This window comes from Hoplias malabaricus, chromosome 3 (genome assembly GCF_029633855.1).
Source record: "Hoplias malabaricus isolate fHopMal1 chromosome 3, fHopMal1.hap1, whole genome shotgun sequence".
In the NCBI taxonomy this organism is placed as follows: domain Eukaryota; kingdom Metazoa; phylum Chordata; class Actinopteri; order Characiformes; family Erythrinidae; genus Hoplias; species Hoplias malabaricus.
In genome coordinates, this window is record NC_089802.1 from 55,333,379 (window position 1) to 55,346,683 (window position 13,305).

The window sequence follows — 13,305 nt, forward strand, 5'->3', positions numbered from 1 at the left end:
CCTATAATTCATTCCCTTTACAGAGCCTACTGATGTATTAGCAGTTCTATTAAGTGATGTAAACAATTCTATTAGGTGATGTATACTTTTGAGTTAAAAATAGATTACAATTTGTTCTGTCTCTTCTCTCCTCTCTCCCTCTCTCTCTCGCTCTCATATATTCATTCACTCACACACCCACTTTAACACACACAGAGCTCCTGTTTCATCTCCTTTATTTTGAGCCACAACCTGGATTGTAGTGTAAATTTTCTCTGTTAAAGCTTCTATGTTTGATACCACAGCTCACTCTGGGGTGGGGTGGGAGCACATTTTATCCTGGCCACTTTGTCATGCATATCACACTAAATATTTATTTCCCCACAATATTCCCAAAATTACTAGCTTTTTAGATTTTTTTTTTCATGCATAGACACTATTAATAATAATACAATTTTTGACACAAGCTCCATCTATGTGTTTTCGCTCAATTGACCGTCACGGAGGCATAAATGTCGGTGGATTTGTTCCTGATTTGCAAGAGTTCCTTCAAATGCGTTCGTTTTGTATGAAGCAAGTTATAAAACTTTGGAGTTGCACAACCACGCACAGCAACAGGACACAGAGTAAACACATGACATTAAGGCTGCATTTGTATCGTTTTGGCACGCATACCCTTGTGCCAGTTACAGTGTGTCAAGTATAACAGAGTTTAAAATTCCTGGGGTGATGGTTGTAATCAGTGTCCAAGGAGCCAAGGACAGGCAGCACCTGCACAGGTTTGGGAACAGCACAGACTCCTTTCTCAAAGTTGACTCTAAAATATTGCACAAATCCAAAAAAAAAAAAAAAAAAAAAAAAGGAATCTCAATAGTTAACTATTCAGCAAGTCATCACTTCGTTAATAGACCATAAATTTATAGAGATCTATTTGATAAATCCATAAGCGGCGCAAGATCAGCCATTAACGTAGGTACATATTACAAACTCTCTTATATTGCAATGATCCACATTAAATATCTGACCATATGAGTTACAAAATATAAACTTGAGTAACAAAACAAGTGTTTTTTTTTTTTATTTATTATTTTAGTTTGTGCATCTTAATTATAAGTACTTTTAATTGAAATTCTGTCATGACAGGTAACACAGCAACTTTCTTAAATTACGCACACTTCACGTTTTCAAGAACAGGTGTTACTCGTGTGTGTGTGTGTGTGTGTGCGCGTAGTATTAAAGAATTAAAATTGTCTGTGTGATTGTTTTAGAATACCAGGCTTCAAGGTTCCAGAAATACTGTTCTAAGAAATGGTTTTGTTCATGTAGATGCACTTGCATTTTAGCTCCCTGTGGAGGCTCGCTGTTTTAATAACATACACAATGCTGCTGAATGGTTAGTATTATAGGGAGAGACCTTACTGCTTTTCCACTTCAAATCATGTACTGACATTTCAAGTGCTCTTTTTATTGAACTTCTACCTCTCAAATTAAAAATAATTTTGAGCATCTACTTGGAACACAATTTTTTTTTTTTTATGTATGTGTGGATGTATGTGTGGATGTATGTGTGGATGTGAGGGTATGCTTTGATTAGTGGTGACAGTGATTATCAACTCCAGTCCTCTGGTTCACACAATATGCAATATGTCCTTCTCCCAGTACTAGCACTTCAGCTTCATCCATTATTAAGCTAATTTCACTAATGACGTCAACAGTGTGAAGATAAAATGGAAAAAAAACACTCCAGAGAAGAAATTCCCTCTTGGTTTCAGTGGTTGCTGTGGTTACACTGAAGTAAGTCAGCTGGGATTAATATATTGCTCTAAGCCTGGGACTAAACAACAGAACCTTTTCAGACTGATTTAGATCCAAAACTATAATACTTCTGTCATGTGTCAGTTAGGGTGCAATTATATTTATAATTTGAGTTTGTTTTTTTTAAGAGATGAAATGCATTTTTGTTGTGGTTCATTTAGTGTTCATATTTGACATTAACTGCAGTAATAGTCGCTGAGCATCTGTAACTATGCTGTACTCATGTAACCATATATGTGTCTTGTTTTATCAGTATCTTATGATACTCTGGAGCAATACGCTATCTGAAACTGCTGTACAGTCACTGAAAAAACACTAAAATCTAGAACACAGCTTTAGGTGTCTTACTGGTTTTATAATGCTTCAATATTTTATATCATTTATGCAAGCAGTGATGTGTTGTATTTTGTAATACTTTCAGTATGCGTCTCATAATGCCTGGTGCAAAGCTAATGAAAGATTATTAAAACACACCTATGTATTAAAACAGCATCAGGAAATCACATACAAAAAAGTTTCTAACAGGATTCGGTCCTTCATTATCTGATTGATCTGTTCTCTTTGTTTAATTTGGCGTTCATATTTTAAACATATCACACCAGATTGGTAATGAAGGTAGATTTAGATGAAATTTGTATTTTATAAATGTGAAAGCATATATTTCAGTCAAAATCCAGTGCTATGCTAATGCAAAAATATTAGTTATAGTTATTACCCCAGAATTCCTGGATTAAAGCATGCGTAATGCTTTTCTGAATGGGTTTCCTGAACTGAACATTCCTCTCTTTGCTTTTAAACCTGTCTAAAAAGGTTAGTGTCTGGAGCTGTAGTAATTTAGGGTGCATCAGATTTCAGTGTCTTCTGGAAGATATGTTGAACCTCTCTGATTTGTGCCAAGTCATTCTATTCCAGGTTTGAATGATTTATTGACTAGTGGCTCTGCAGCTTGCCTCTAATGGCAACTCAAACTTTCTTTTCCTTTTAATTCTCAAAGCTACTGCATTAAATTTACATAAAACTCCTGAGTTTACATTAATATAATGTATCAGTAGAAATATTTTTGCTCTTGCCTTGTTTTAGATTCTTTTAAAATGGGTGAAGTGCATTGCATAAGAATGGCCTAAAACTTCTTTGCATATTTTTTTTTTTAAATTATAAGACTGAAGGTCTACTTATGATTTACTTTAGTATGCTTTTGAATGTTGGTAAAATGAAAATGGCAAGAAGTGTTTGTTCATCACCATGAATTTTATATATATATATTCAGTGTTAATTGTGTTCTGTTTGTTTTCAGGTTCATCTGCTGAAAGATCAACTCTCTGCAGAGGCAGCGGCCAGGATCGAGGCTCAGGCGCGAGTGCACCAGCTTCTACTGCAGAACAAGGACCTTCTCCAGCATATCTCTCTGCTGGTCAAGCAAGTCCAGGAGCTGGAGCTCAAGCTGGCTGGTCACGGCTCCAGTGAGTTTACTTTCAGCTGCTCTACTCTGGTCTCTCGGCCGTTCTTCATTCCATCACTCCTTCTGTCAAGCGTTCCCTCTGTTTTCATTATCCGCCTCATCCATCTCTGCCATATTCTCTCTCAAGCAGATATCTCCAGCATGTCCGTTCTGCCTGTCTTGAGTGTGCTGTTCCATTTCATTTCCTTTAAAGGGAGTGTCTTTGTACCATATGAATTACTTTTGTATAGTCAAATCAAATAGACCTCCTCACCAACAGTTCAGACCTACATTTGGAGTTCATTAACATTTGCAAGATATTAAATTGTCAAAGCAGTAAAATATAGATGTAAATAATGCCCAGCTTCTGGAGGCACACATGATAAATGCCTTTTGGGTTGTACATCTCTATCTTCCTCTAGCTATATATCCTCTGACTCTTCATGTAGGGAATCGTTTTTAGGCACTACTCCCCTCCATAGCCAAGTATTATCATTATCACAAATTCATTCCCTCTCTCAATTTTTCTTCACTTTCTTCAATTTCACTTTATTGTGACCTATCAGGCTCTATTTTGCACCCTGAATGGAAGCCCAACAGAGCTGAGTCTCATGCAGGCTGGCCATCACATCCTGATGCAGTGGCCTACACATTAGCCAACTCATGATAAAGTGCATTCAGCTCCTGCTGACCAGTGCGATACTCGCTGCCCCCTCCCTAATGTAGAGACACATTAGCTTGCTGAAGTGTGAACATCTACAAACACTCCACAATAAGACACTCCACTGATGGAACAATATATCCTTGATGTCTGTACAAAACCGCATATCTCTAAAAATGCAACTATACAAGAGAAGGAAGAACATTACTATGTATTTTAATGTTATATTGTTTCATTAAGTCATATTAGACTGTTTCTCTTAGTTAATTTGTCGTAACTGATGTACATGACTTTTACAGTTGCTCCTGCTACACCTGTAGCAACAAGTCATAGTTTAATGATGTCTCATTGCACTTGGCAAGGTGCCTTGTTTTTTAAATGCAGCACTTTATTTCTTTAGGCAACTGGTGTGTCATTAAAGAATTAAAATGTCTGATTGTTAAAGGTGCAGTAATGTTATTTATATTGCACTCTGTTGTGGCATCTTACTGCAACAGGTAGTGTCACTGTCACACAGCTCCAGAGTCCTGGGGTTGAGGGTTAGGACTGTTATCACTGTTGGTATGTATGGGGTGTTCTCCCTGTATTCCTCCCTTTGGTTAAATAAAGAGAAGTCAGTTTCTAACTAAATTGGAATGGGAACATGAACCAATCCACATCCAACAAGCCAAGTTGTTTGTACTCAGTATTGTTCTTCAGCACAATATTAGGGTTAATAATCTTTTGTTGTACTTGTTCAGTACAGAATAAGTCATCAGAATAATTGACTGTTTTATCATTTTTGAAAAATATTAAATAATAATAATAATAAATAATAACAAAAAAGTTTTCTCCTCTTGTTCTGTGCATTTACAGTGGGATCTCAGGACAGTTTGTTGGAGATCACTTTCCGAGCGAACGTCCCCCCAGTCATCTGCGATCCCACCACCCCACGGCCAGAGGATGCTGTCCTTCCGCAGCTGAATGATGGAACTCAACTGTCTCTGCCTCTGAGCAGTCCTTTAGGTAGGGACCAGGCCTTAGCCAAGTTTGAGTGCTTTCGCTTTCTCCCGGGACCTCCCCAACAGGAGCAGAGTCCTGACCCATTCTCACAGGTGGTGTCCCCCTCGTCACGCGACGAGCTGCTGGGCAGCCTGGAGCTACTGAAATTCCGCGAGTCAGGTATCGCCTCAGAATACGAGTCCAACACAGATGAGAGTGATGAGCGAGACAGCTGGGGGCTGCAAGACGACAGTACCTTGCGCCTCCTGAATGTGCTCAACAAACATGGCCCTTCTGACTGCCTCGAGGATGAAATAGCTGTGTAGTGTGATGTCTCAATGGCTTAAAGCCATTTGTGCTAAGTGCTCGTCTCTGTTGTTAAACAAAAGACTAAAACATATTGCGAATTCTCAGAAACTGAGGCAGGCGCTTTAAACATTTGTGGAGTTATTGTTCATTTCATTTTGCGTCGTAACTTCAGAAAGACCGCTCTATCCCAAAGCAGTGCTTACTTCTATACATTGGATAGTCCAGGTCATGAACTAATGTCAGTAGAAATGTGAGAGCAAGGTGTATCAATATAGAGTCCACTTGTTACTGTCTGACCTCTCACAATCTCTAAGAAGTAGGTTAGTTATAAGGTATTCTCCAAAAATATATTTTGCAAAGAAGAATATATGTATGGACCAAAAAAGCATTTTCTATGTGCTTGTCTGAAATAGTATCATGTTAGTTTTACAGCTGTCGTGGTTTTGTTACTGCACAGAATAATGCATGTACACATCAATACGGACTCCACTCCTGTTACTGTGGTCATTGGGTCACTTTTGAACATCCAGAATGCAAACACTTAGCAAAATAATGGTCAGAGAAACTGATAAATACAGTACAGTAAAATCTCTTTAATTTGCAGGTGCAGGTTTGTATTAAAAACGGAGCTTTAATTGTAAAACAGGAGCATATTCAGCTAATTATGCCCTGAGGGTTACAAGGCGTCTAAACTCTTCACATCAGGGAATCCAATTAGCTGGCCATATTAAAGCCGTATCAGCCATTCTCCTTTGTATTTGCTCTTGTTCCATTAGTAAGCATATGTTCCATACGTTCTGAGTCATTATGGTTCGCAGATTTTTTGGATGTTTTATGTTTAGCTCTGTTGATTTATTTTTTTTTTTCTATTTTTTTCTCCCCCCCCCACCCCCTTTACTAAGAGCAATACTGTTTCTTCTCACAGATTAGGTATTAGTCCATAAACCTTTCACTGCTGTTGCATATTGCAATTTTCTTTTGTTTTTTTTTCTGCCTGTGTGTTTAGAGTGCATGTGTGCAGTGGCCCAGGTGGGTTGATAAATAATGGGTAATGAATACAGGCCTAAACCACTAGGCCAAGTGCAAAAAATAGGCTGATGGACTGAGCTCATAAGAATTATTCTCCCCTTTCCAGTTCTTACAGAAATGCTTTTCTGTATTCCATATTGCGTTAACTCTTTTCTTTCTTTAAGTCAGTACCTCGGTTTTACATTTACTCCGCGTGTATCTGATGTTGTATTCAAGAGCAGTGGTGTGCTACCATCTTGTGTTCTTAACTAGTGAAGAATATCTGAATAGCCAATAACTATAAGTTATTCTTCATTGCATGTTTGTGTTTACATTTGAACTTCAACAGCTAAAATATGAAATTGTTCAGCATTTTGTATTCACCAATTACAGCTTCCATTTTTTTCAGGAGAATACTGCAAGGATGTTTTTTGCAGACTTTCAAGGTCTCAGAAGTTGCTGTTTTCAGCTCTGCTTACAGCATTTTTCCTTTTTTGTTTTGTTTTGTATTCCTCAGTAACAGCTTTTTACGCTGCTATATATCAGCTTAGACCTATAGCATTGTGTTGTCTCCTCACAGTGAAAGGTTAGAGAAAAACACCTGTGGTATCTAATGTGGTATGGAAATTATTCCTGAAAAATGATGGCTTGCATATGGGGAAAAAAGGCTTAATTTATATAAGCTTTCAGTGTCATCTCCCTAATTTAAGTGATGGCTGGTAATTTGAGGAGGAGAGAAGTGACAAGATGAGTGTTGCGGTCCAGGGAGGCAGCAGTGTTGTGCAGTATGGGACTCTACAGAAGCAGGCGGCACTTTGAATTAGCAGATCAAGGCTGTTTGAAAATGAAGCTCATCTAGCTTTAACATACAACCATGTGAACAGGCCTCACACTGATTACAAGCATGACTCTTTTGATAGAAGTATTTGGTTAATTAATAACATCTTCTGATAAATTTCAAATCAGTAAGAATTTGGTTTAGCTAATTTAATATTTGCCTTTGATATAGATTGGTTTGGAGGGAAAATGTTGCATTTGAACCCAGCAAGGTTAGTTAAGTGCACTGTTCTAAAGATATTTGATTTACTCCAGTGTGATGTAATTAAATGATATATATATTTGGGAAGGTTTCTTTTGTGTGTGTTTTTTTTTTTTTTACTGGTAGCTCCTGGTTTTAATACAGCTTATAAAGCTGTTCGTGGCCAAGGTGAGCAAGCTGCTCTGTGACTAAAGGCTGACAGCTGTGTGTCTTCATCTGCCTTCAGGGAAAATGTAGAGGATATTTTGCCATCTGTTCCTTTATGATACAACTGTGTTTATTTATTAATGTCTAATGCAGATTTTACACCTATTTTATGGCTTTCCAGTTATTTGGATACAGGTTTCAGGTAGTAGGTTTGTGTGTTGTCATGACAACTGAACTATGATGATGAATTTGATTATTATTTGTCATTTTCTAAGCAGCACATCACTGTGCACATTGCAGAACCACCTACAGTTAGTCATAATGTGAGCAGGTCGTTAAGTAGAACATCTGTGGCAGGTCAGTGCCTACAGTGAACGAGACAGAACCTACACGTCTTTTGATGTGTACTGTTTTCTGTGAATAGAAGTGATTGTGATGAAGCAGGCATACTAACTTTTGGCCGTTGATTGTTATTTCACACGTTCACATTTCAGTGTCAAAAATAGTTATTTCAGTGATTGTGTAGCCTTAATAAGTCATATTTTTCTATGTTTTGCTCTAACATCAGGCTTATGGATGCTGTAATGTTTTGTGAAATAGAAAGTTAATAGACTGAGTGAAATAGAAAGTTAATAGACTGAGTTAAAATTGTGAATTTAATAGACTCTTTGAAAGCTAACCTGAGCAGGAGTGTGTCAGACAAAGAGAAATATTGTCAGAAAAAGGAAACTGTGACTGACACCTTTTAAATTTTGGGTAACTGGCAGAGCATTCTAAGCCTTTTGAATTTTAGACAATATTTAAATGCTACACGTTTGTTATTGTGAATGCTGTGAGAGATTGAAGTCGCCTGGGTTACTATGGGGTATTTAGAAGATATAACTGGTATGTTAGAATGAAAATTAAAGGAAGCATGAGTATTTTATATGGACTTTCTCTCGTAGGTTTTCACCTCAGTCATGCTATTCTTGAGAGAATTTCAGAAGAGAACTACATGATATCAAGGACTGTTCTGCAAAATGGAGCCTGAGAAATTGCATCAGTTCAATGGTCTTCCCATTTAGGAGAAAATCACAGGTTCATCCTCAGATTTCAAAGTAGGAGAAAGTGCTTGTGGCCCTAGAGTTGGAATTGGAATCCTGTAAGCATATCCCATCTTGTTTTAGCACAGCTGCATTTCCTGGAGATAAGAGGCTATTGTCTTTGAAAAGAGACCCACTATTATAAAAATGAAACCTCTTCAGAATCAGACTCTTGAGAAGCCCTGCATGGTAGTTTCTCATCTGCAGTCAAAAGTCTGAAGTGATCACTTTTATGGTAATTTAGATCTCAACTACTCTGTCGTCCATGAAGCTATTTTTTCCTTTTTATTTAATTTGTTTACTATTTTCAAAGTAATGTTTGCAGTCTTACTCTTTCCCAGGGTGTGCTGCAGTCACTGGTCATCAGAGTCTTAATGGAACACAATCTCATCCTCAACCAGCATGAAGTTAAACACACTGAAAATCACTCTTGACACAGGGTAAAGTGGCACCAACAGCCATGGACAGGGCAAAAAATTTAATGAAATATTGATTTGAAGCCACAAGAAAATGGAGGTGCTTGTCTGGCAAGATGCTGTTCCCTGTGGTTTTTGCCTGTGCTCAGGTGTTGCTATGATAATATAAAGAGAATTCCACTCAGGGTTGTAAATTTCAATATAATTACATGGTTAAAATGTAATAAAAGATGAAATTCAAAGTGATAACAATGTTTAATTTTATAGTACTGGTGATAGGAGTCTCAGCATTACATGTTGACACCTCAGAAGAGATGTGTAGGTTCACAGGTCATTTGGAATGAAAATAAATTAATATTTGTAATGTGCTGAAGACATGACGCTTGGTTCCCATCAACACCACAGGAGAGAAATTGGCATATGTTTTCTCCAAATGTTCACATAAAACCACTCTGAATGACTTTTACATGTCAGTATTGTGCCTTTCCCCAATCCAAATTTTACTTGGAATACATTGTAACATCCATAGCAGAGCACATTAATGTAATATAAAAGAACGTTTGAGATCTAAATAAGCCCACGATGAAAGGTATAACCCTTGTTGAGTGCTGGGATATATAGTGCCATAAATTTCTTGGTCCTCATAGTTCTCAGTGATTTGCTTCTGCTTCCCTTCACGAAGTATAATGAGCTAGTATTTCACATCCTGTTCTGGAGAGATTTGATAAGGGCAAGTCTTACTCTCTCTTGCCATAATCTCATTATGAGCTGCTGATGGACTCCCCACTCTGACCTTTCAACTCTTAGGACCCAGACCAAGCTGCATTTCATCAAATGTCATAATACAATTTCACCCCCCCCCAATCCCCCACCCAAGGACATGTGTTAAAAGATTCATATCCAGAAAGAAGGTCATAGTAAAATATTGATGTTTGACCCAGCTTCACCAAATCTGAGCATCCATTAGGTCATCAGTCATGGAGAGAATGGGTTAAGCTTTTTTGTTTGTTTGTGTGTATCACCCCTCCACTGTTAGTCAAGGAGACACATTTGTATTTCAGAAACCTAAATTGTCTCACATTTATTTCCCAAAAGCTAAGCAGAACAAACTTGGGTAAATCAGACTACACAGTGATCATTTAGGGAACGATGCAGTACAAAATTAATCTTAAAAACATCCCAAGAAACCTAGTACTGAATAATCATTATTGATTATTGATAATGTTTGAAATTAATGCAGTTAAATTGCAATCTTCAGTTTAGTCTTAATGCATATCGTAAAAGTCTGTTGTAGTTTTAAAAGAAAAAAACGCAACTGGCTTAAGACTGAAATCTTAAAGTCTGGTTATATATCCCTGCACATAGCTTAAAAAATGAAATCAAACCTCTCAAAGAATGGAAGCTGTAATAAAGAACACACCCAGAGCTTTAGAACCTCTGTTTCTACACTCGTCCATTCTCTCAACTCCACTGACGATACAGGAACATGTTATATTTCTACAAGTACAGACTGTTGTCTCATTGTTGCACTGCATACATGGTTTGCCCACTTTCACCTTGTTCTTCAATGGTCAGGACCCCCACAGACTACCACAGAGCAGGTACTGACATGGTTGGGGTGTGGTAGTGTGTTGCATTGGTACAAGTCAATCACACAAAGCAGTGCTGCTGGAATTTTTAAACACACCACCGCCACGTCAGTGTCACTGCAGCAATGAGAATGAGCCACCGCCCAAATACTACACACTCTGTGGGGGTCCTGACCATTTGAGGAACAGGACGAAAAAAGCGCACAGAGCAACAGATGGATTACAGTCTGTATTTGTAGATGATCAGTGGTGCTAATTACTTGGACAGTGAGTTTGAAGGTGGTCATAAAGTTGAGGTGGATTTGTACCCCAAAGCTGTAAAATCATTTGTAACTTGGGTCTATCCACAACAATGGATTGGAGCACATCACATCTCGAGATATCAGTTTATTCTGTCTTGCAGAGGGATCTTTTCAGGGGAGTGCATTTGTTATTTTTAATATATTGAATATATACTTTTCTTTGATTTTGTGTTCTGTTTTTTCTTTCTGCCACTTTATACTGTCTTTTAACATTTGTTGTCTAATGAACCTCATTATTTTAGTCGCTGGGTTGTCTAATAGGGACAGATGAGGTTTACTGGGTGAGGGTTTTGGAAGAAAAAAAAATAGTCCATTATGTAAATCCGAAGTACTGTATAGGCAGTGCTCCAAACTCGATGACCCTTTTTTGTGTAATTCGGTTGAGTGAGTGGTCAGTGAAGCATGTCTGAGCATGCTTGAGAACTCAGCAGGAATGGGGATAACAGGCATCCTATGGCACTTGGAAGCCATGAACTCTAGGACTTTCCAAATTCCTCCACTGCGCCTGTATGACACTTGTATAATCACATCCTCTGCCATTGCGAAGTGTTTCCAAATGTCCTAACTTTTACAGTGCGCATTAACAGTTTGAAAACTATAGTAAATATCTATGGGAGTGGAAGTGCACTTACTCTGTAATTTGTCTCTGACCTTGCTTTAGCTCAATAAAAGTTTATTTCTTTCCTTCTCTTCTTTCTTCTGTCCACATTACCTATTCAAGCTCAAAATTTCATCACTCTTATGTTTATTTTGAGGTTACTTTTAACATTTGCACTTGTACTGTGAGTGTATGCACTAACAACTGCTAAATTGCTTCTAAAATTCATATGCAAATAGGATGTGAAAGCCCACATTGAAGTATTTACTGAAGAAACTGGCCATTTGTTATGTATACACATGCTGCCAGTGTGGGTTAAAGGTTTATTTTCCGAATATTCTCCATCCGGCATCTCCTTTTCTCTGGCCAGTCAACTGTCATAAGCAGTGACCCTGTGAGAGCAGAGCATGCCCAGTCCAGCTGCAGTTTGTTCCAGACGATTCCCACCCACTGGGAGAGATCTGGAACAGCAGCAGCTTGTAAATAAGCCCCAAACAGGCTCTGTCAGACATATACCAATGGCCTCGACTACTGCTGGAGCCTCGGCTAGATATTTTGAACTGCAGCCCAGCGCTGCATGTTTGTTATGATGCCAGTGAGCCCTGTGGAGGAGGACTGGCATTGCTGATCATTGCTCTGCTGCTATAATAGGAGTTTGACAACATGATACACGTCGATTCTCATTCTGTCTCAGTCATGCTTTCCCCCTCACTCTGTTTTATTCACACTCTTGTCTTGGTCCACTTCCTCAATTCACTTTCCAAAATTATTCCTTTAAAGATCACTTTCCAATACTTTTCTTGCTTAAAGGGATGGTTCAGTCAGAAATCTAAAATACGCAATTTCCCCTGTAACACAACTATGGTGAATCAGCCAATACATGCTTAGCATCCCAAACCTGCTGCTTTAGTTAATTAAAGGAGCTTAAGGCTAAAGTGGCTAACATGTAATGGGAGCTTATATAAACCAGGTTAGCATTGTGCCAATTATACTACATTGAAGCCTGACACAGCTAATACAGATGTCCATACTGCAGTTATTCAATCACGTTTGATCATATTATCACAAGAGTAGAATGTGAATTTTAAATCAGAACATGGAGTAGTGGGGGCAAGAAAAAAACAAAAACAAATAACAGGCAGCTAAACGAGCAAGTGATTATTTGCTGTTTTCCGGACTGTAAACAGCACAGTGGTTCAAGATCACGTTGGAGAGGATATGTATGCCACTGTGGTGAAGGATTGCAGAGACAAGAGCCTGTGTTTTGTTCTCCTGGTATCTGTGGAGGACCCAGTGTCTCTGGTCTGTGTTAATAATCTGTAACCTTGAATAATTCTGAACATATCAGCACTGTAAAAATATTTTAATGAGCAGATTGTTAGATCGTCTTTTCATTTTCATTTAGCTGTGTAATCTGTTTATTTCCATTGAAGTGTGCAGCTAAAGTTAGTAATTAGCTCTGTAAATGTCTCTCCATTTTATTGTTGTTGTTAATAATTGTGATATTTCTGTGTTCAGTATAGTTTCTGTATGTTTTAATTTTTAAATATTTAATATTTTATAAAACAGTGTGTATATACTTGTTTTTAGTAATATTTATTATGTTCTCTAAGAGTTTTCGAGCAGGTCAGTGACTCATATCTGTGTAGTGTATTAGCTTGTGGTACAGAGTGTAAAATCTTGCTGACTAAATGCCATTAAAAATATTTGAAAGGCTTGTTACTGGTCACAGACTGAGTTAGGATAATGATGCTGCTCTCACTCCCATCCTTCAGTGCATTCTCAGAAGGCTGCTCATGGTAACAAGTTGAAAGTGGCCTGTGTATATTAGACATTAATATCTGCTGTCTGGCTTCCTAAATGAGTCTTAACATTGTTGAATTGTAATCAAAATAGGATGTCAGGGTTTTTGGGGGTTTTTTTCAGCTGCTCACATGGTGA

General features: G+C 38.0%; 1 protein-coding gene across 2 annotated transcripts in view; it reads left to right on the top strand.

Moving 5' to 3' along the window:
* Positions 1 to 5,993, top strand: part of nos1apa (nitric oxide synthase 1 (neuronal) adaptor protein a) — a 108,646-nt gene extending 102,653 nt beyond the window's left edge. For both annotated transcript variants that reach the window (XM_066664173.1, XM_066664174.1), the window contains 2 exons: positions 3,089 to 3,254; positions 4,749 to 5,993. In XM_066664173.1, coding sequence (XP_066520270.1) covers positions 3,089 to 3,254; positions 4,749 to 5,200 — 618 coding nt within the window. In that variant the 3' untranslated portion in view covers positions 5,201 to 5,993. The remainder of the gene's footprint in view (positions 1 to 3,088; positions 3,255 to 4,748) is intronic.
* Positions 5,994 to 13,305: the final 7,312 nt, after the last annotated feature.